The sequence below is a fragment of the Chiloscyllium punctatum genome, chromosome 29 (assembly GCF_047496795.1).
Source record: "Chiloscyllium punctatum isolate Juve2018m chromosome 29, sChiPun1.3, whole genome shotgun sequence".
Classification (NCBI taxonomy): Eukaryota; Metazoa; Chordata; class Chondrichthyes; order Orectolobiformes; family Hemiscylliidae; genus Chiloscyllium; species Chiloscyllium punctatum.
In genome coordinates this window covers 73,968,569-73,992,612 of record NC_092767.1, presented here as the reverse complement: position 1 = coordinate 73,992,612, position 24,044 = coordinate 73,968,569, and the positions used below count along the sequence as shown (strand labels likewise).

The 24,044-nt window shown below is 42.5% G+C and overlaps 1 protein-coding gene across 1 annotated transcript in view; it reads right to left on the bottom strand.

The window, feature by feature from the left end:
• LOC140454576 (protein phosphatase 1 regulatory subunit 37-like) overlaps positions 1 to 24,044 on the bottom strand; it is a 52,943-nt gene that overhangs the window by 13,647 nt on the left and 15,252 nt on the right. The window contains exons 2-8 of the mRNA XM_072549429.1: positions 19,139 to 19,236; positions 11,873 to 11,918; positions 9,327 to 9,427; positions 8,271 to 8,390; positions 5,955 to 6,105; positions 3,765 to 3,920; positions 1,058 to 1,170 (exon numbers count right to left, since the gene is read on the bottom strand). Coding sequence (XP_072405530.1) covers positions 1,058 to 1,170; positions 3,765 to 3,920; positions 5,955 to 6,105; positions 8,271 to 8,390; positions 9,327 to 9,427; positions 11,873 to 11,918; positions 19,139 to 19,236 — 785 coding nt within the window. The remainder of the gene's footprint in view (positions 1 to 1,057; positions 1,171 to 3,764; positions 3,921 to 5,954; positions 6,106 to 8,270; positions 8,391 to 9,326; positions 9,428 to 11,872; positions 11,919 to 19,138; positions 19,237 to 24,044) is intronic.

Sequence of the window (24,044 nt, the reverse complement as noted above, 5' to 3'; positions counted from 1 at the left end):
GGCTAAAGGGCAATTAGAGATGAACCAAAGGTGACACCCACATCCCCATGAAAAAAATTTTTAAAAATTGAATTTTTCTTCTGTCAGTTAAATTGGCTTTATTCAATAACTTAACTCATTCACATCACTATTATACTTGCATTGAACAAATGTGCCCAACTTGTGAGATTGATAACGCCTTCATATCTTATTGTGCCTCACCTTGGTGTTTGAATCTTTGGGTGTATAGTTTTAAAAAAAAATAGAAAGAAAGTATTTTTCTAGCACATTTCACAACAACTAGATATCACAAGAGCTCTGCAGCTAATGAAGTCATTTTGAGGTGTAGTCGTAGGAAATGCAGCAGCTTGTTACTGCATAGCACTGTGGTAATGACCATATAGTCTGTTTTGGGAATGATTGAGGGATAAATGTTGGTCAGGACACGAGGAGAACTCCTTTGTTGATCTATGCCACGAGATTTTTATCAACTGAGAGGCACTTACACCCTACCCAACAGTTGGCAATTCTGAAAATGCTGCCCTCCCTCAGTATACAGTGCAACATAAAGATAGATTTGTGCACTTGTGTTTAGTTTGGGACTTGAACCCACAATTTTCTGGATTTGGAGGCAAGTGCTTGTTTCAAATTATTTTAAGTGATCTGGATTATAAAATATGGCTTATGAACATCAGAAATAAAATTGAGTTAAAATGAAGGCACAGAGAGAAACAGGTAGCAATCAAAATTTTAAAGTGCCTTGTAGCTCTGCTCATTATGGGTCAGAGTAAACATTGGGGCTACACAGTGTGACTGCAACCAATTAGTTCAGCATTATCTAGAACATTTACACAGACAATTCCATTATAATCTGATTACATAGGAATCTTCAATGTTAAATATTGACACAAGACATCAGAACAAATCTTATGATAAGAGGAAGTTATGTCTGTGGACAGGAAATGTCCAGATTATGTACAGTAAAGTTTAAAAATCACTAAAAGCACAACTCATAGCAAATGCATATCCAGTTCCCAAAACAGCATGATTCAAAAGGAAATCACGGTCACTCACTCACCAGTGCAGCTGCCATGTAGGTCATCCCATTGTGGGTCAGCTGATTGTTCCACAAGACCAGGGTCACTAAACCTTGTCTTTGTTCCTTCAATCCATCAGAGATGTATGCTAAGCCTGTGAATAAAGCAAAGAACACCCTGGCAAACTTCTGAAAACCCACTCATGGTCAAATTTCTCCTTATATTTCTTGAAGGCACTAGCTATCATTGGGGCCTGAGTTGGATATCTCACTCTGATACCTTGCTCATAATGATCACATTATTGGTGTGCACAGGCAATGGGCATGTGGGAGAAGCCATCACATCACAGCTGGGCCTGCCTTCTCCCAGCATCTAGATATCAGAAGTAATTAAGCAGAAATCAGAATCTGTGGTCAAATCTTCGCCATTCCTCCTCCCAGGCTATGAACAACAAAGACCAAGCTGGCCTTCTTGTTGTTGCCTTACCTGAGATCAACTGACTCAGAGATTGGGATTGGACGAACTCACTGGCTAGTCCGAATGGCTCAATGCTCCAACTGGGACTGCAAAGATCTTTCAGAGGCAAGTCTTATTCATGGCAGCAAAAACCTTCATCATGGGTAAGATTAGGAAGCAGGTCCTGAATCCAGCATAGCCAGATCAGAGATTGAAGGTCACACGATTGGCACCAATATGGCCTGCTTTGGATGTCCAGCCGATTGAATTAACCAGCCCCTGAAAGGCGTCAAAATGCTGAGTCAGCAGACACTTTTACATGTATGCAGTAGTCTGGAGCTACGGGCAGCAATGTGAGAGATTCCAATTTCTTTCCACAACAGGGTTGACCAGAAATGTCTCCCACTGTTAATGCCCATTATTGGTATGTGGTAGAAGGATTTGCAGGTTGAACCTTAACCTGAGTGTCTGCATTATAATGACTCCTTCCTCGGTCATTAAGTCCTGAGCAGGACTTGAAACTAGAGCTCTGGCTGAGAGGCAATGACTACCACTGTGCCAAAAGTTCTCCTGAAGGACCTCTAACCACTGGTAATGAAGCATTGGATGAATGCAACCTTACTCAATTGTTAAAGAGTTGATTCATACACTATAAAGAGACAGTCAACATCTAAGTAGCCTACGGGTGAGGTCAGATTAACAATAACTTAGAAACAAAGGGGGTTTTCTTCAAACCAAAGCTGTATTTACAGTCCAAACTCAGTCTGAAGCTGAAGCCAGGATTTAACCAAATTACAGGATAGCTGGACTATTGCTAGTGCAAATCCAATACAAAAATCCAACTCAACGGATATAACACGATGTAGGAGCAAATTACTACAGATGCTGGAAACTGTACTGAAAACAAAAAATGCTGAAGATCAAAGCGGGTCAGGCAGCTTATAACACTGGCATCATTTTGTGAGGAGCCAACTGCCCTACACGGTTGGAGAATTAAAATAACTAGGATTATATTCCTTACAATTTAGAAGAATGCAAGATGAGCTAACTGCAACAAAGATTTTAAATGGGCTTGACAAAGTAGACACTGAGAAAAATGTTTTTCTTCTGGGTGGGTCCTCTACAACATGGGGTCGGACGTGCAGTAGAGTGGGTCAGCCCATTTAACACCGAGGAGAGGAGAGACCTCTTCACTCAGAATATTGTGAATGTTTGGAATGCACTACCCCAAAGAGCTCTAGACATTCAATCGTTGAATATATATGAGGCACAAAGATTGACAGACTTTTGGGTTTCAAAGGAATCATGGGACAAGAGGATTGTGTGATGAAGGCATTGAGATAAATGATCAGCTAAGATCGGACTGAATGGCAGAATAGGCTCAAAGAGCTGTTGGGCCCATTCCTACTCCTATGTGAGGAGGCAGTGGTGTAGTGGTAATGTCACAGGACTACTAATCAAGAATCCCAAACTAATACTGTGGGGAGATGGGTTCAAATCCCTTTGGGGCAGATTGCAAATTTTTATTGAACTCAAAATTGCACAATCGAAAGTTAGCCTAGTGCTGACAATGTAACCTCTATCGACTGTAGTAAAATCTCATCTGGTACACCAACACCTTTTAGGGAAGGAAATAGTCTGCCCTTACCTGGTTTAAGGCTGACAATGATTCCATACCCGCAACAAGGTGGTTAACTCTTAGCTGCCCTCTGAAATGGCCCGAGCAAGCTATTCAGAACTCAGATCAAGGGGCAATTAGGGATGGGTAGTAAGTGCCCACATCCCATAGGTGAGTGAAACTTTAAAGTTTTCATGTTTGGCCAAGTCTTACTGGGGATATACAATATACACAATGATCTGCTTACACAGGGTGGAGAAGCAACATCATATCTAACTCCAATGCTGCTCTTGCCTTTGGTTAATCCAAGGAGCAAAGGTCACTGGATAGCGATCAGATGCAGGATGCCAGGAATGGTGGCAACATTCAGCATCCTAGAATAAATCTGAACAATTTTATAAAATATTCCCATTGAATCGAGTGATGTCCTGCCCATTCAATCCAATTAGCCAGAAGAAAAACAACAAACCATAGCAAAAAATTAAGTGCTCTGCACCAATGTGGTCAGCCCATATAACTCCAGTGCAGCTGCCCTACTCCCCAATCACCTACCTGCATTACAAAATTGTAACCTAATTATTTAGGTGGATGAGGACAGAGTAACAAGGAGATCCATAATATCACAAAGTCAGCCTTGGAGAGATGAGCTCAGGAGAGGGAAGCATAGTATATACCTGAGTCTAGAATATGGTTGTTGCGCAAGTCCATTAGCTGGATGGTGCAGTTGAACTTTAGGAGGTTTCCCAGTTGTGCCGAATCCTGCAAACCATTCAATTTGTTATCAGCCAAAAACAGCTCTCGCAGCGTCATGTTCATCTTCAACGCAGTTGCTGCCAGGTAGAACAACAGGCATACAGTAAGGTTTGGAATGCAGGTACCACAATGGCCCACAAAGTTAGCATCACTCGATATTACAAACCAGCTACATAGCCAATTGTGTTAACAAACTCCCAAAAAAGGGTAAAGTTGCTTACCAGACCAAAAGACTTCTCCCTGAACAGAGAGGGACAACTGGTGAGAGTCATCATGCCTCAGGCGAGAGGAGAGGTTGAGAAAGAGAATCTCCCACATTAGCTAAGGTTAGCATGAAGGACTCTCCTTCTCAATCTCCCCCCTCAACCAAGGTACAGTGATTCACAGGTTAAACCACTTCCAGCCACCCCTTTCTCTCTAATGAGAAAACAATTCTATGGTCCAGTACCTTTATCACAATGGCACATCGTCTTATGAGACATATATCTACCACAATTCAACATTTGGCTTTGATTTTTCAGAAATTTGAACTATTATGTTATGAGGACATTAGCTTTGCTTCCCATGGAACAGAAGTGGCTTGATATTATCAAAGGTTATGAAAGGAAGTAATCATGCTGCTTGGAGGACAGTAGGAATAATGTATTATGGAATGGAGGAGATAATTAAAAATTGGCAGTGAAAAGAGGACAAAGGATAAATAAACATGAAGTTCCCAAATGTAATGACTACTAATTATTAGCAAAAGCCAATATGGCATGAAGGTCAAGTGATGATAGACTATGCTCAGCTATGATAAACCTCACAATGCAATAGCCTTTCATCGTATGTCCAGATCTATGCACGTATTTCAGCAGCCAGACACGGATTTGAAGCCGAAGGCTCTGCTGGGTTGATGCCTACTGGGTCAGTGATCTCAATTGTTTTCACTAAGGAGCAGAACAGTATATCGCAAGCTTGGCATCCTGCATCTGATCGCTATCCAGTGACCTTTGCTCCTTGGATTAACCAAAGGCAAGAGCAGCATTGGAGTTAGATATGATGTTGCTTCTCCACCCTGTGTAAGCAGATCATTGACGTACACTCTTACTGTTTCAAGTCACATGAAAACAATTACTGCAGAATAACTGGGGCCCTTGGGACTCTAGCAACAGTCCAAATTTTCGGATGAAGTGAAAAAACCATCAAGTCACCAAAGTTTGTCACCGAGGCAAAATTATTTTGTTGCAACAAGGTGAAAGGTCTAAGAACTAAGTAAGAAACAAAGAATAAGTGAATGATCGTCAGACACAGGGCAAAAAACAAAATTGTACTCAGTCTTGGCTATGTTGCAGCTTTGCATTCAAAACTCATGTAGGAAACACAAGTCTCATCAAAAGTATTAAAGGTCTCTATTCTGTTCCTAACCATGGGGCACAGGGTTCAGCTGCAGCCATATCCGTGTTGCCAAGACTTGAGCACATAATGTGGGTTGGGACTCCAATGCACTGTTGAGGGCATGCTGCACTGTTGGAGGTATTGTTCCTCAGTTGAGATGTTTGCTTAGTGGATGTTAAGGATCCATGCCCCTTCTTAAAGAACAAATAAGTTCTCCTGTAGTGCTGATAAATATTTCTCTTCAAATTATTCATCTCATCCTGTTCTACAAATAGATCCAACATTCACAGTAGAAACTAAATTTTTATTTAGTTGCCTAAGTATTTTGAGATGTTTTATTGGATAGCATCTAGACATTAATGTTTCCTTCATATAAAGGTTAGATAATGTTATAAAGACTAGGGGACACAGGTTTAAGGATAGGGGAAAGAATTGCAGGCTAGGTACGCAAAAGAACTTGCTTACTAAGCAACTGCTAATGACCTGAAACACAGTGCCTATGATGAAGAAGTACGAACAATCAATGGTTTCAAAAGGAAATTGGATGGATACTTGAGCGAAGTAAACTTGCAGGTTAGAAGAATAGAGGAATACACGAATTGCTCCGCAGATAGCTGGTATGTACCTGAAGGGCTGAATAACTGCATTCAGTGCTATGATGACTCCAAAACCCAGGAAATTAAGGCTCCCAAACCCACCTTATGCAAACTACAACTGAATTTTACTTCTCTTACCCAACAGCATGAGCGGTCGGCCAGATAAACTGGCATTTTCCAGATGCAGTACCACCAGGCTGCTGCTGATTCTTAAAGCACGAGCCACAAATGGTGCAGAGTGGTCGAGGAGAGGTGTGTTCCTTGCATCCAGGTACTGCAGGCAACTAGTCTGCAACAGAGAAGATCAACATTCACCAGCAGGATATCGACAAGCATAGTTTCGAGCAGTGTGGGATGTATAAGCCTACTGATGTATTGCGAGAAGAGCATTGTAAACAGGGCACAATTAACATGTTTACAAGATATTTGGATAAGTACATAATTAGGAAAAGTTTGGAGGGATATGGGCCTGGAGCAGGCAGGTGGGACTAGTTTAGTTTGGGATTATGCTCAGCATTGACTGGTTGGACTGAAGGGTCTGTTTCTGTGCTGTATGACTCTATGCCTTCTCAGAGTCAAGAGGAGTAAAATCATTTACCATTTCACTCTCAGGGTAAACCGTCCACCTTGTAATCAATATAGTTCAGTACCACAACAAGCAATAAACTTATCAACTAATCCATCGGGATTCATTCAAGCATTTAGTTTAATTGTGTCCATTTAGAGTCATAGAGATGTGCAGCACAGAAACAGACTCTTTGGTCCAACTCATCCATGCCAACCAGATACCCAAAATTAATCTACTCCTATTTGCAAGCATTTGGCCCATATTTCTCTAATCCCTTCTTATTCATGCACCCATGCAGGTACCTTTTAAATTGTACCAGCCTCCAACACTTTCTCTGGCAGCTCATTCCATACATGCACCACCCTCTGTGTGAAAAAGTTGCCCCTATAGTCCCATTTAAATCTTTCCCCTCTCACCCTAAACCTGTGCCCTCTAGTTTTGGACTTTCTCACCCCAAGGAAAAGACATTGGCTATTCACCCTATCATGATTTTATAATGAGGGGCATGGATAGGCTGTGTAGAGCTCTCTACGATCTTCATTAGGCACTTCTTTTGTTTTTGACTTTGAACAGCAGAATAACTGACTGTCTTTGGCACTGAGAAATGGTAAGATGCCTCAGTGAGTAGCTTCAAGAAACTGTGATGACAGAAGATGGCAGTATGGAAATTGAAATTAAGCAGATTAGCTCTGGTTGGAGTAACTAGAAGCGATGCAATGAAGGCTTTTCACTGAAACTGAAAGGAAGAATCCATTAGAAAGTCATGGATCTAGCCTTTTTTATGGTGCAGAAACCTGAGCATTATCAAGTGGAGAAGAACGAGGACTGGATAGAAATAAGGTGTGAATGCTGAGATGAAGCTGTGGAGTAACAAGAAAGGATAAAATCAGGAACCAGCACATCAGGAGACTCAAAGACTGCAGAAACATCGACGAAAATAACCGAGAAGAGACTAAAATGGTCTGGATGTTTGCTGTGGAAAGGAAAGAGAGACAGTGTGGTGCTGCAAGTGATGGAGGCGAGATTGCCAGGAGGAAACAGAATAGGAAGGTCCACGACCAGATGGAATTATGCAGTGGCAGGAAGATTTTTTTAAAAACCAGGATCGGAAAAGAAATGGGTGACTGACAGGAGGAGATAGAAAAGGGTCATCAACCAGCATGGCAGCAACCCCAAGTAAAACAGGAGAATCTGAACAAAATGTGATTGCTTAATGTGTCTATTTACAAACTATGTCAGTCATACAGGTCAGCAAGTTCCAATTGCCACACATTGATGAATTAGCTGGGCTAGGTTGTAGTTGCACTAGGATTGTTTTCAGCATCTCAGGTTTGGGAGAAGACAGCAGCATAGTGAAAATGTTATTGGGCTAGTAATCCAGAGGCTTGGATAGTCCAGAGGCATAAGTTCAAATACCAGTATAAAGTCCAAGGGAATTTAAATTCATTGGTGAACAAAATACCAGTCTCATTAATAATGCCGATCATATTACTGGATTGTCATAAAAACTCATCTGACTGACTAATGTCCTTTAGAGAATGAAATCTGCTGTCTTTCTCCGGTCTGGTCCATTTGCAATTGCAGACGCACAGCAATAAGTTTGACTCAACTCTCTGAAACAGCCTAGCTAGCCACTCAATTGTATCAAACAACGGGAAAAGGAAAAGTGTGGGTTTATCTACTCTAAATGGAACGCAATGATTCAAGAACAGGATTCACAACTATATTCCCGTTGGAATGGGTAATAAATTCCAGCCTAGCCAGTAGTGCTCAACAACCTGAGAACAACACAAGTAGTAGTTTCAGGAATGTCTGGCTCTGCGCTACACCAAGCAGAACCATTATCCTTATCACAAATGCAATAATGTAATAAGATTGATGCATACCTTCCTCATCATGTGCGCTGCAGCCTGCCATCCTCGCGTCCCAATATGTTTGTTAAATGAGATGTTGAGCTGTGTGGCTGATTCATAATATTCTATCATATCAAACAATGCTGATGCACCCTGTAGAAATAAAAGTGAACATTGCTTTGACAGCCTGTACAAATTTGATAAAACGCCTTCTATCATGAGGTTTTCAAGGTCTGTATATTCATCAGCAGGGACTTGCCCTTGGTAGACAAAAGGAACACAGCCAAACATGTCTTTTAATTAAACAAAAGTAGAGGCAATATTTCCTTGCACATTTGTCATGGCAATGACATGGCTAACCAAAGTAGTGCTCTCTTTGAAATTTTCATTCTTGCATTTGTCCTGATGAGTGCAAGTTCAAAAAGTTTCAATATCTTTTTCTTTCACCAATACTCAGGTACAGAAGTGTAAATATTGAGGTAGTCACTATACATTATTTGAGCATTATTTTGAATACCGTTACTGTACATGACTATGAGAGAATAAACAAGAAAACACAACCGCTATTAGAGTTAAAATGGTTCTGATGGACCAGAAACGTGAAATCTTCCCTTTCATAAACTGCTTATTCCAGGTTAGTCGAAGCCCTCGGACCTTGCACACTGGCAATCTGGGAGTTGAAAGCATCAGTACTAATTAGTTGATAGCTGGACAATGAGTTTTTTGTGGACTATATCTGGCACATAGGACAACATTGCCAAGAACCAGGTATTGTCCATTTTGTTGATATCCAGCTGGAATCTCTCAATACAAGTGACTCATAGTATTTATAAGCACAAAGGGGGAGGTTTTATCGATGTGCCAGCTGACAAGGCTTGGATAAATCCAAACTGGCACTCTCAAAAGCAACACTACCAAGATATGTTTTGTTTAAATTGGATCAAATTCAAATGTAGAATTTAGTTGAAACCTAACCTCAAATATGCAGTGTAACGATGGTATTGTTTTATAATACACAAGGAAAGATAACATGAAATTAAAAATATTAAAAATCTCAAGTATACATCTGAAAATATTTAAGCAGCTCACATCTTCATCCAGGTTGGTTGCCTCCAAATCCACCAGCTTAAACTGGACACGTTTGAAAACCTCTTCCAAGGCTTCAGAAGCTTTGTAGTCCAGTTTCTCACCTGTAAAGAGAATAAAAATCTTTTCAATAAACTCAGAGCTACCTCTATTCACTCCTCCACCTGGTTAATCTCATCTTTAACAGGCGAACTTCTTAAAACCTTCAAGAAACATACATGCATAGCCATTCCATCTATTGACTCTCTCTTTAAAATGTAACTTTACCTCTTCCATTACGGATTTCTGCTGAGTTATGGTTTGGCAGGCCCAAATTGTCCCCTGCAATGTCTTCTTGAGAACATAAACATAATTTGAATAGGAGACATCACACTCAAGTCCAATTCCCTCACTTGTACACCAATGCAAGATTTTTGTTAATTTTCAATCTGAGATTGATAAGAATTTTGTCAACCAAAGGTATTAACAAGAGATTTAGGATAGGTATATAAAGTTAGGTCACATATCAGCCACAAAAATGGAACAGGCTTGATGTTTAAATGGCCTTTCTAAATAAAAATTAATTCTTGAGTTGTGGACATCAATGACAAGGCCAACATTTACTACCCATTCCCATTGTGTTTGAGAAGATGGTGATTATCTGCCTCACTGAACTGCTGCAGGCCATTTGATGCAGGTAAACACCCAGTGCCATTTGGGGGCAAGTTCCAAGACTTTGGTCCAACAACAAAGGAACAATGATATAGTTCTGAATGCTGAATGGGTATTGTGCAATTTGATGGGAACTTGCGAGAGACAGTGTCCCCAGCTGCCTGTTTCCCTTGCCAATCTAGGTGGTGCATTACTCAGGTTTGAATTATGTTGTTGAAGGAGCATTGGCGAGTTGCCATTCCTATGATTCCTGCAGGTGTCACTCTATAGAAAACCTTCGGAGGAAATCCTGGCTGAATTGTCTTCACCAATCCTGAGGCACTGGAACAGCAACATGAACTTCCCAGCCTCAAACTTCTAATTCCTCAAGCCATCAATGCTCTAATATGGATTTTGGCATTATTAGACATTTCCTCAGTTCTGGCACATTGTACATCAGACTATCAGTGTATTATACTGGTATGTTAACAAACCTCATTGGGAGAAGAATTGCAACTCTCTCCAGAAAAGCATATTGTCTTAGAGGAAGAAACTCAGGCCAGCTTTGATCACAATGCAAATCCTCCCCCTGGTTTCTGCAATCTTTTTGGTAAAGGTGCTTTAAAGGCATCATCAGAAACAACACCAGCAGTTCCTTCAAGTGTCTCAGCAAGCACCAGTTCGGCAATAAGCCAAGGCAAACCAATGGTCCCAAGATGAATTCTTGTCTGTAATGAGTTTAGATTGCAGCTAAGGTATGCTGTTTAGAGTGAGCTGAGCTGGGGAAGGTGGAAAAATACTAAAGATCTTGCTGCGATTACTAATTGATTAGTCCTGCTGGAAAGCACTATGAGAATGTCTGGGAATGAGTTTAGGATTAAACTCAGCTCTGATGCTTCGCACAGTTGAATAGCTGACTGATGCTCGCCATCTGGGTTCACCTGCACGGAAATGAAATGTGAAATTGAAGGCAGGAAGAGACCAGCTGCCTCTCACCTCATGAGAACTGGAACATGACTCCCAGTACAGGGGTAAGTGAAACAGAGAAAAGAACTTAGTTGATAAGGAGATAAAAACACTGGAAAATTCTTGTCCAAACCCCTTAGGCTATTACAATCAATCCAGGAGATTGTAAAGACTGACCGTTACTATGAAAACCTTACTTACACAATCTCTTCTATAGTTATGAACCAGACAACAGGATTCACTTCCATCGTGATGGACAAGGTAAATAGCAAAGGCCTTTTCCCAGGGCAGGGGAATCAAAAACTGGAGGGCATACGTTTAAGATGAGAGGGAAAAAAATTAAAAGGGTTGCAAGAGGTAACGTTTTCATACAGAGGCTGGTGTGTGTACAGAATGAACTGCCAGAGGTGTTGGAAGAGGCTGGTACAATTACAACATTTAAAAGGCATCTGGATGGGTAAATGAAAAGGAAGGATTTTGAGGGGTACGGGTCAAATGCTGACAAATGGGACTAGATTTAGTTTATCTGGTCAGCATGGATGAAGTGGACTGAAGGGGCTGTTTTCACGCTGTAAACCTCTACGACTCACCACATCAGCTAGATACCTCAAATCCTGACATTAACTATTCATTAGGAATAGACAAATCACACAAATTACTGGTCTATTTTGACACTTGCTGAATTTAAATCAGTGCTTTGATTCACCCCCCCCCCCAAAAAAAGGCGAAATGTTTAACATTATCAAGAGGGGCATAAGTCAATGCAACAATGAAAATAATTATATATTATTCAAGACAAATAAGATGAGCTTCTAGGAGTATGCTGTTTCAAATGAATGTTCCCTGTAGCCTCCCCAACCTAGGAATTTTAGGTCCATGTAGTGTTTAATCAAAGAGAAGACTCTTTACTATCATCCCAGAGATTGCAATAAACATTCTGGAATCAGCCTTACCTTTCAGATCCAGGCAGTCCAGCCTCTGTGAAAGCTCTCTGAACTCCTACAAAACAGGAAATATGACCAATAATTACCTGCAAAACCAACAACAACGTGCATTTATACCAGGCCTTTAATTCAGCAAGGTGCTACACAGCATCAACAAAATTTGACAAGGGGTCACAAAAGGAGATATTAGGACAGATGATCAAAAGCTTGGTCAACAAAGCAACGTTTAAGGACATTGCAAAGGATGGAAGTGAAATATAAAAAACAGAGGACTGCAAGGAAATAATTCCAGAGATAAGGATTATAGAAGGCCAAAATTACATAAATTAAAATCAGGGGCATTCAAGAGGTCAGAGTTGGATTTTGTAAATGTTGGACTGGAGGTGGATACTTGATAGGAGGGTCATGGTCAAAGAATGAGAACTGGGTTCAGAACTTTAAGTCAAAGTGTTAATGGAATGGAAGCCAAAATTGGTCAGCTAGTGACTGAGACAACTGCCAAATGGGACTTGAGATATATAGGTAAGAGACCTTTGGATTAGCTCCTGTTTACATACGTTACAAGATAGAAATATTAGAAAAGTATTGGAATACTCAAACCTAAAAGGTAACCAAGGCAAGGATGAGGGTTTTAGCAGCAGATGAGATGAGGCAGTGTAGAATTGAGTAATGTTACGGGGTGAAAGGAGGCAGACTGGTCAACATGTTTGCTAATAAGGATGTTATTTTTACTGTGCTGAGGTGCGACAGCAGTATCACAACATTCCTGTGCTGAGGTGGGTCTGCAGTAGGAGGCCCAAATAGATATTATCATTTGACATGCAAATTTCAGTCTCAAACAAAAGCATAGAAGTATAATCATATGGGACTGAGTATTTTAATTGTTTCTCTGTCCACAGATATTGCTAAACTTGCTGAATTTCTCTAGTGCTTCCTGAATTTATTTCAAATTTCCAATCCCTGCTTGATAACTCCCCTTGTTGAACCTGGCATGACGAGAGACTCTGCTTAAGGATAGTGGAGGTGCAGATTTGCCTCACACTGTACTACAGTTTTCTGAAGTACTTGGTCATCTTAAAATTATGCTAATAATGCCAATATTATTTGGGTTTGTCATTACCAGACACAGTACAGCACCTGGAATTTGGATCCCCATGATTGGTTAAGTTATTGATCAAAGGCATTTGACAAAAGGCAATGGCAGAGCTTTCATTAAATAAACAAGGACATGAAAGAATGAAGGCATTTGTCTCTCAGTTCACAACCTCAAGTTGTCATAAATAACTTCACACCAATTATGTAGTTTTTAAAAGTGCAGTTATTTGAATGCAGAAAGGTCCCGCAAACTAGGAAATTTCCCACTTTAGTGATGCTGCTTGAAGGGTGAACATCTGCTGGGATACCTGCTGTTCCTCACAGAGTGAGACAGATTCCTTTAAGAGACAGCAGAGGTAGCTACAGTTTAACAAAAACAGAAATTGCTGGAAAAGCTCAGCAGGTCTGACAACTCTATTCTGAGGAAGGGCCACTTGACCTGAAACATTAACTCTGATTTCTCTCCACAGATGCTGCCAGACCTGCTGAGCTTTTCCAGCAATTTCTGTTTTTGTTTGTGATTTACAGCATCTGCAGTTCTTTCCGTTTTTATTTAGCTACAGTTTAATATCTCCAACAAGACTGCAGTTTCAAACTTGATGGCATTCAAGCACCTGGAGTGGTACAAGTCTCAATCTGTCGAATCAAGAATGGGGAGTTAAAATCTGGTCACAAGTCTAAAAGGATCAATGTGAGATTTGCCTCTAAACAGACAACTTCTTGTAAACCACGAGCTCCACCTCTTGGAGTGAAGGCAAGTTATCAAAGATATGCTTACTCACTAAAATAAAAGGCATTTCTGTTGTTACTACAGAAATATATTTCACCAACAGCATCCTGGCCGTAACCATTGATCACAAACTGAACATATGAAATAGGAACTGAAGTAGATTGTTCAGCTCTTTGAGCCTGCTCTGCCATTCAATAAGATCATGTTTCAAACTGCACACTCCAGTGTACTCCAGATAACTTTTGAATCCCTTGTGTAATAATCATCAATCTATCTGTGCCTTAAAAACATTTAATGAGCCTGCCTTCACCATTTTCTGAGGTGGAGTTCTAAAGTCATACAACCTTCAGAGAAAAAAAAAAGTAATCTCCATCCTAAATAAACAATAGACAATAGATGCAGGAGTAGGCCATTCTGCCCTTCGAGCCTGCACCGCCATTCAATATGATCATGGCTGATCATTCCTAATCAGTGTCCTGTTCCAGCCTTATCTCCATACCCCTTGACTCCACTATCTTTAAGAGCTCTATCCAATTCTTTCTTAAATGAATCCAGAGACTGGGCCTCCACTGCCCTCTGGGGCAGAGCATTCCACACAGCCACCACTCTCTGGGTGAAGTAGTTTCTCCTCATCTCTGTCCTAAATGGTCTACCCCGTATTTTTAAGTTGTGTCCTCTGGTTCGGCATTCCCCCATCAACGGAAATATGTTCCCTCCTGCCAGAGTGTCCAGTCCTTTCATAATCCTATTCGTTTCAATCAGATCCCCTCTCAGTCTTCTAAACTCAAGGGTATACAAGCCCAGTCGCTTCAGTCTTTCCGTGTAAGGCAATCCTGCCATTCCAGGAATTGACCTCGTGAACCTACGCTGCACTCCCTCAATAAAGAAAAGACTCTCATTTTAAAACAGTGCTACATAATTTTGAGTGGATCCACAATTGCTCAACTGTATAAATACTGTGACTAGGAGAAAGTGAGGACTGTAGATGCTGGAGATCAGAGCTGAAAATGTGTTGCTGGAAAAGCGCAGCAGGTCAGGCAGCGTCCAAGGAGCAGGAGAATCAACATTTCGGGCATGACGCCTCAATCCTGAAGAAGGGCTCGTGCCCGAAACGTCGATTCTCCTGCTCCTTGGATGCTGCCTGACCTGCTGCGCTTTTCCAGCAACACATTTTCAAATACTGCGACTACAAAAGTAGGTCAAAGGCTGAGAACTCTGTGGTGAGTAACTCATCTTGACTCCCTAAAGCTGGCCCACCAGCATCAAAGTACAAGTTAGGAGTGTGATGCAAAAAAAAGTTTTACCCTTAGGCTGTATGCTTGACATGGAAAATACCGTGTAAATATTAAGAAAATTACAAATGCATTGAGTAACCAGAGTGTGGACGATTTCTGCATGGAGACAAGTTGAATTTTATTACATTTTCTGTAATCTCCCTGTTGAAATGACTTGTAATCAACATTTACAAATTTTATGAATCAAGCATATTTTCAGGGAAAAAAATTCAGTCAGGAGTGTGATGGAATTCTCTGTTTGCCTGGATGAGTGCAATTCCAACAACACCAGCAGGATAAAGCACTTCACTTGATCTGCACCCTATCCACTACTTTCAACATTTAATCCCTCCACCATTGATAAGGCTATAATCCCTTGTACATCAAACATCTGGAGTCAAAATCCTTGAACTCCCTCCCCAACAACGTTGTGGGTCTACCTATAGCACATGGACTGCAGCAGTTCTCACCATCACCTTCTCAAGGGCAACATGCAGAGTTTCAGTTTTAGGATGGGGGGGGGGGGAAAGAGCTGGGTCTGGGTGGAATGCTCTTCCCTGGGTGGACTCAAAAAGGCTTGCTTCCACACACTAGGGATTCTATGCTTTAATCTGTTTGCATTGAATATATTCAAATGACCCAGATCCTCATATTCTCTGGGAAAGATAATTACAAGGACTAATGACACTCAGAAGTAATTCCTCGTTTCTAACTTAAATGACTGTGGCCCTTTGTTCTAAATTTGCCCATAAGAGGAAACATCCTCTCAGTACCCAATCCTTCAATACACTTCAGAGTCTTGCAAACCTCAATAAGCTCATTTCTCAGTCTTCTCAACATGTATAGGCCCAAACTGCTCAAGCATTCCTCATAAGTCAAATCCCTTCATTCCAGGAATTGACCTGTTGAACCTTCTCTGAATGGCCTTTAATGGAAAATTTATCCCTCCTTAAATAAGGTTGCCAAAGCCAGACATGGCAGGTGAGATGTGGTCTCACCAATGCCCTGTGAAGAGCAATAAATCAGAGTTGTGAAAAAGGGTGAGTTCAAAGCCATACACTTGAAGTTAGTGAAAACTGCAGATGTTGGAAAGTCAATAAGATGGGGAACTGGAAAAAGCACAGCAGATCAAGCAGTATCAGAAGACCAGTCCTAATGAAGGGTCTTGCCCAAAACATCGACTCTTCTGAAGCTGCTTGAGCTACTGTGCTTTTCCCAGCTCCACATTTTATCAAAGGCATACACTTGGCTGTGCTGTCCGCCTGCAATGGCTACGACTTGTGAAAGACATCACATGTAAAAGATGGCTTCTTGAGTGAGTCATCCAGGTCAGTTGGGACAAATGGGATAGGCACCAGCTATAGATTTACAGTCCTGAAGTGTTAATATCATTGATAGTTTGGGCGAAGGAATGAAAGAGTATGAAAATCACCAGTCAACAAAGGAGTGTTTGACACTTGAGCAATGGAAACTCAGGGTTTGGCTGTAGCATAAGCAGTCATGTCAGTGGACTGGAATTCGACAGGCTCTCCTCATCAGGATGCTGGAGCAAGAGGCAGAATGTCACACCACACTGTCAAAGTGACTACAATAGCTGTGTCCCTTTACAAAGTGGCTCCTAAATTCCACAGGAAACTGATGACAGGAACAGACAAGATTTTGCTGGTCACGGGGAAGAAATGAGAAAAGAGGAAAAAAATGCCTCAATATTTTATTGAGGAACAAACATTAAAAATAAATATGAAATGGTGTGACTTCAAAAATACTTTGCACACGTTTATTCCAGAAATTCAGCTCTTAATGGATGGAGGAGCTGACTCGAAGAGCTGGATAGCCTTCTCAGCTCTTTTTATATTGGTTTGTGGGACATGAGCTTCACTGACTGAGCCAACATTTATTGCCTGTCCCTAGTTGCCCTTGTGAAGGTGATGGTGAGCTGTCTTCTTGAACCATTACAGTCCGTGTGCTACAAGTTGACCCACAATGCCATTAGGGAGGGAGTTTGACCCAGCAACAGTGATGCATTTCCAAGTCAACATGGAGTGTGGCATGGTGGGAAACATCCAGGTTTTGATGTTCCCACATTGCAGCTGCCCTTGTCATTCTTGATAGAAGTGGTCATGAGTTTGGAAGGTGCTATCTAAGGATCAAAACAGAAGTTGCTGGAAAAGCTCAGCAGGTCTGGCAGCATCTGTGAAGAGAAATCAAAGTTAACGCTTCAGGTCCAGTGACCCTTCCTCAGAAAGGTCTAAGTATCGGTCGGAGGATCTTTGGTGAATTTCTGCAATGCATCACGGAAAACACTTAAAGAGGTCAATAAACTTTTGAAATAACCAGGGAATTGGCAGCAATGCTGACTTAGAATGAAAGTGGAGTTGGACCTGCAGATCAGCCATAATCTTGGTGAATAACAGAGCAGGTTTGAGGGGCTGAATATCCTTCTCACGCACCTTTGTAAGTTCTTGTGTCTATTCAATCGTAGCAGCAAAGTCGAGCCTGACCCTGTCCTCCCAGTATATACACATTTAGACTTTCCATAGAGACAAGTGAATAATCAATAGGAGTAGCCATCCAGATTCTTTCTTCCGCCCTGACCTCGAGTGTGGAAGCAGGTTGCAGGGCCTTCATACTTGTTGTCTTAGTTAAGCAACTTCATCCAGTCCAGTCAAGTAATCCCAAACACAGTTGCTCCCTATGGTCATTGACAGTTACCAGGGTGGATTTACAAACTGAACTGCTGGGGTTCTATCAAGACCGTGCTTGTGTTTTGCTAGTAAACTAATTCCATGCCCCTGCTGTCTTCAAGTATCGGTAGCTGTCCATGCTACAAATATTTATCCAGCTGTCCTTTGAAGGATTTTTATCTTAGCCACTCCCTGTCAAACTCCATGCTTCGATAACTATTTGCATTAAAGACATTTCTTCTAGCTACTTCCTTAGTGAGTGAACGTCACAAAGTGGTGTTGTCATTGGTGGAGATAGAGCCGAGCCATAGTTAGCAATTTCAAAAGAATGTGGAGCAGTCAAAATGATAAAAACTCACTGAAACAAGGTCAATTTGCACAAGTGGGCACAACCCTGAAACTTGTAGTTTGACCCTTTGGCTGCGGCAGGAAGCAATCAGCTACATTAAGTCTATAATCCTGACAAGCACACTGTTTGGTTAGAGCTGGGACAAACTGATATTTACAGTTGTTGTGTCAATAGAGTGCTTCAGAAACTTGTGACCACGTAAACAACATTCTAGGCAGTTAGTGATAACATGTGAGTAGTAATCAAACACTTGCTCTGTTAAGAACTGATAAGGAAGAAAACTGCAAATCTGCATTGCTTCAAAAGGGTTTGGAGAAAAACAGGGCTATACTCAACTAGCCAGTGCATTCTGGCATGCTTCTTAACCAAATCATACCAAAAAAAAAATCTAATTAGCTTACTGGCCATACTCAAAGCCTGAGCGTAGTGACAAGCTTTGGATTTCACAGCTTTGCAAAGAACCATAGATATTGAAGGTTGCCTCTGTATTAATCAACCAACGTGATGCCACAGCTGAGTAGGATGAGTGACAAACACACTCTTTTGCCTGTGTCTTACATAATAGATCATAAATTCACAAACTTTCCGTTCTATGCAGAGAGTATTCACTGCTCTGGGTCACTTTAGGATTGACCATTCAATCAATGGGTAAGTTTTCAGTTACCAGTTTTGTCCCTGGTCTCCTCCTTTCCTGGGGGCTACAATTCCACTGACTTTCACAACCCTTCACGAGTGAAGTGAAGGTTTGTGGGATATTCAACTATGGGGCATCACAGCTGGATTCAATGCTGTCCTCCCTCAACCTGTTTCCCTCACTGAAATCAGATTTGGTACGAACCTGAGGGCTTAGCAGTCCACACAACTGTTCGTAGTCAATTTGTTCACTGAACTATTGTGGGATCAAGTTGTCAAAATGTGGAAGACCTGGTCAAGTTAGATCAGTAAATTATGCAAGTGAAACCAATCCAAAGAGAAAAGATGCCAAGTGATTCATATAGAATGGAGCATAATAAGTGACAGATAAAATACAGTGGGCCCATTCCCTACAACAGAATGTGCATAATTTTTCACTAATTATGCTTCCACTTTAGTAAAGGCAGGACTCCTGTCACGGGGGAGTTTACTCTGGAAGTCCAGCCTTACTTGGATCTGTTTGAGCAGCTTGTTAATCGGCTTGCAGTTCAGCTTCTGGCAGGCCATCTTGTAGGCAGCAATGATCTCCTCCACTGTCACATTCTGGGCTGAAAGACAGCAAACATTTCTGAATCACAACAAAACTCAGCATCCAGTTCAAGAGATAAAGTAAATTATCCTTCTCCACCCACATCCTGAGAGTGTGCATGCAAGCATGAAGCAGGAATTACTTAAATCCACAACCTAACTTCAACAGAGTCTTACATACCAATGCCTGGCATTAACTGAAGGCACACTTACTTCTGGTTTTCACCAATTTTCTCTGCTCTGATTAATCCTTCATGGAATCACAGGGCAAAAGAACAGTATTCAGTCTATAAAGTCTGTGCCAACCTCTTTCACAGATCATTCCAGTTAGTTCTACTCCCCTACTCTTTCCCACATTCCCACAAATTATTTCTCCAATTCTCTTTCGAAGGTTACTACTGAATCTATACCCACTATCCTAATCAGGCTCTGCATTCCAAAATACAACTCCTCAATGGTTTTAAAAGAAAAAGGTTTTTGCCCGTGTGTCACTTCAGTTTTTCCCCCAATCTGAACAGACTCTGTGGCACACCGCAACCACTCCCCTCTCTTTATAGAGACTGTTTTAAGAAAGTTCTGGGATCGTAGCCCCTTTCTTCTGATCAACACTGGAGTTTGTTATTCACATATGAACCTTGACCGCATGTGCTAGCAAAGTATTTAATCATTGTGCAACATAACCAATCCAATCGTGTTCTTATTCTATTCCTGCCTTCCAGCAGAAGTCAGCAGCCAGTACTCCTCTTCCCAATTCACAGAAACTGCAGCAAATGTATGACACTGACCCTGTCTGAAAGCAGTTTGCTGGTCACGGGTACCCACAGTTATCAAACATGGGTCTATGGAGCTAAAGACCTTGGAAGTCTTATGAGTGTATTTAACCTAAGGCTCAAGGCAGTGCTAGCATGGACAACTAGTTCTGCAATTAGCTCTGAAATGGTTGAAGCAGATTGTAGATGCTTGGTGGCATAGAATTTGAACATTGCTGAAAACGAGCCATTTCAGAACTTTTATCTTGCACTTGTTGAACAGTCATAGGAATTCCAAATCTCAAAGGGAAGGACAATTTATGCTGCAAAGAAAGCGAGTGCTGATTGGTTGTCGAGTGGGCTCTGATTGGAAGAGCTCTTGCCAATGAATCAGGACCCTCTCTTATGTGGTATAAATTGTTGTTCCATTTGAGATTGGGCATTCTAATGAAAGTAGGAGAAAGTGAGGTCTGCAGATGCTGGAGATCAGAGCTGAAAAATGTGTTGCTGGAAAAGCACAGCAGGTCAGGCAGCATTCAAGGAGCTATACCCACAAGGAGAATCGACGTTTCGGGCATAAGCCCTTCTTCAGGAACGAGGAGGGTGTGCCAAGCAGGTTAAGATAAAAGGTAGGGAGGAGGGACTTGGGGGAGGGGCATTGGGAATGCGATAAGTGGAAGGAGGTTAAGGTGAGGGTGATAGGCCGGAGTGGGGGTGGGGGCGGAGAGGTCGGGAAGAAGATTGCAGGTCAAGGTGGTGGTGCCGAGTCTGAGGGTTGGGACTGAGATAAGGTGGGGGGAGGCGAAATGAGGAAGCTGGAGAAATCTGCATTCATCCCTTGTGGTTGGAGGGTTCCTAGGCGGAAGATGAGGCCCTCTTCCTCCAGGCGTCGTGTTGCCATGGTCTGGTGATGGAGGCAGCCAAGGACCTGCATGTCCTTGGTGGAGTGGGAGGGGGAGTTAAAGTGTTCAGTCACAGGGCGGTTGGGTTGGTTGGTGCGGGTGTCCCAGGGGTGTTTTCTGAAACGTTCCACAAGTTGGCGGCCTGTCTCCCCAATGTAGAGGAGGCCACATCAGGTGCAGCGGATGCAGTAAATGATGTGTGTGGAGGTGCAGGTGAATTTGTGACGGATATGGAAGGATCCCTTGGAGTGAAGTGAGGGGGGCGGTGTGGGCGCAAGTTTTGCATTTCTTGCGGTTGCAGGGGAAGGTGCCGGGAGTGGAGGTTGGATTGGTGGGGGGGTGTGGACCTGATGAGGGAGTCGCGGAGGGAGTGGTCTTTCCGGAATGCTGACAGGGGAGGGGAGTGTCCTGATAAGTATATGAAAAGCATATGGTTGGAAGTAAGGTTTACACAGTTCTACCAGAAGTCATTTTTTGTTCCTGTGAATATTGGGAGTGTGAACACTCAGACTCCCCAAGGGACAACCCACCACAACAAGCACAGTCTCAGCATACAGTAGCAACACGACAAGCTAGAAACAAAATAGTGCAGATGTTAAAACTTTTGGATGAACAGGTGGTGCTGGAAATGCTCTGCAGGTCAAACAGCTTCTGTGGAAAACAGAGTTAATATTTCAGGTTGTGAAGTTGCATCAGAAGATGAACACGACAAACTACTGTGGTGGTATTAAAGGTTCTCGTAAATGCAGCACATTGCCTTTAAAAGTCAAATTTTGATCACGGTCTGAATGTATGTAAAAGGACATGAATCATTCAATGTCCCAAATCCTCTGTCCAGCATATTCAAGGCACTTTAAAGACAGTGTTACTCAGAGTTAGAACATAGAACATAGAAAAATACAGCACAGTACAGGCCCTTCGGCCCTCGATGTTGCGCCGACCGAAGCCTACCTAACCTACACTAGCCCAATAACCTCCATATGCTTGTCCAATGCCCGCTTAAATGACCATAAAGAGGGAGACTTTTGCCCGAAACGTCGATTTCGCTGCTCGTTGGATGCTGCCTGAACTGCTGTGCTCTTCCAGCACCACTAATCCCATAAAGAGGGAGAGTCCACCACTGCTACTGGCAGGGCATTCCAGGAACTCACAACCCGCTGAGTAAAAAATCTACCCCTAACATCTGTCCCATACCTATCACCCCTTAATTTAAAGCTATGCCCCCTCGTAATAGCTGACTCCATACGCGGAAAAAGGTTCGCACTGTCAACCCTATCTAAACCCCTAATTATCTTGTACACCTCTATCAAATCTCCCCGAAACCTCCTTTTCTCCAATGAGAAAAGCCCCAAGTGCCTCAGCCTTTCCTCATACGATCTTCCTACCATGCCAGGCAACATCCTGGTAAACCTCCTCTGCACTCGTTCCAATGCCTCCACATCCTTCCTATAATATGGCGACCAAAACTGCACAAAATACTCCAGATGAGGCCACATCAGAGTCTTATACAATTGCAACATGACCTCAGGACTCCGGAACTCAATTCCTCTGCCAATAAAGCCCAGTACACCATATGCCTTCTTCACAGCACTATTTACCTGGGTGGCAACTTTCAAAGATCTGTGTACGTGGACACCAAGATCCCTCTGCTCATCCACACTACCAAGTAGTCTACCATTAGCCCAGTAATCCATCTTCTTGTTACTCCTACCGCCCTCTTCCCTTTCACAAGGGATTCCAATTCCTTATTAAACCACGGCTCCCTCACAAGACCCTTTACTCCCTGCCTGACTGGTACATACTTATCAAGGACACCCATTAGATGTTCCTTGAACAATCTCCACATATCATTTGTGTTCTTCCCTTGAAGCCTATTTTTCCAATCCACGCATCCTAAGTCATGCCTCACCGCATCATAATTTCCCTGCCCCCAGCTATAACTATTGCCCTGCAGTGCACACTTATCCCTCTCCATCACTAGAGTAAAAGTCACCGAATTGTGGTCACTGCCCCCGAAGTGCTCACCTACCTCCAAGTCTAACACCTGGCCTGGTTCATTACCTAGAACCAAATCCAGTATAGCCTCACCTCTTGTTGGCCTGTCTACATATTGTGTCAGGAAACCCTCCTGCACACATTGGACAAACACCGACCCATCTAACGAACTCAAGCTATAGCTTTCCCAGTCAATATCTGGGAAGTTAAAGTCCCCCATAACAACCACCCTGCTACTTTCACTCTTCTCCTGAATCATCCTCGCAATCCTTTCTTCTACGTCTCTCGGACAATTAGGAGGCCTGTAGAAAACTCCTAACAGGGTGACCTCACCTTTCCTATTCCTAACCTCCGCCCACACTACCTCAGATGGCAAGTCTTCCTCCATCACCCTTTCTACTGCTGTAATACTATCCTTGACAAGCAATGCCACACCTCCCCCTCTTTTACCCCCATCTCTGACCCTACTAAAACATTTAAACCCTGGAACCAGCAACAGCCATTCCTGTCCCTGTTCTACCCAAGTCACTGTAATGGCCACAACATCGAAGTCCCAGGTACCAACCCATGCTGCAAGCTCACCTACCTTATTTCTTATACTTCTGGCATTGAAGTATACACACTTCAAGCCACCTTCCTGTTTACAGGCACCCTCCTTCGAGATCGATGCCATGTTCCTAACCTCCCTACACTCAAGGTCCTGTACCCTAAAGCTACAGTCCAGGTTCCCATGCCCCTGCAGAGTTAGTTTAAACCCTCCCCCAAGGATACTGGTGCCCCTCAGGTTCAGGTGTAGACCATCCTGTTTATAGAGGTCCCACCTTCCCCAGAAAGAACCCCAGTTGTCCAGAAACCGGAATCCCTCCCTCCTGCACCATCCCTGTAGCCACGCATTTAACTCTTCTCTCTCCCTATTCCTCGACTCTCTATCACGTGGCACGGGTAACAAACCAGAGACAACGACTCTGTTCGTTCTAGCTCTGAGCTTCCAACCTAGCTCCCTGAAAGCCTGCCTAACATCCTCACCCCTCTTCCTACTTATGTCGTTGGTGCCAACGTGGACCACGATCTGGGGCTGCTCCCCCTCCTGCTTGAGGACCTGGAAAACACGATCAGAGACATCACGTACCGTTGCACCTGGGAGGCAACATACCAATCGTGAGTCTCTGTCGCCCCTGCAAA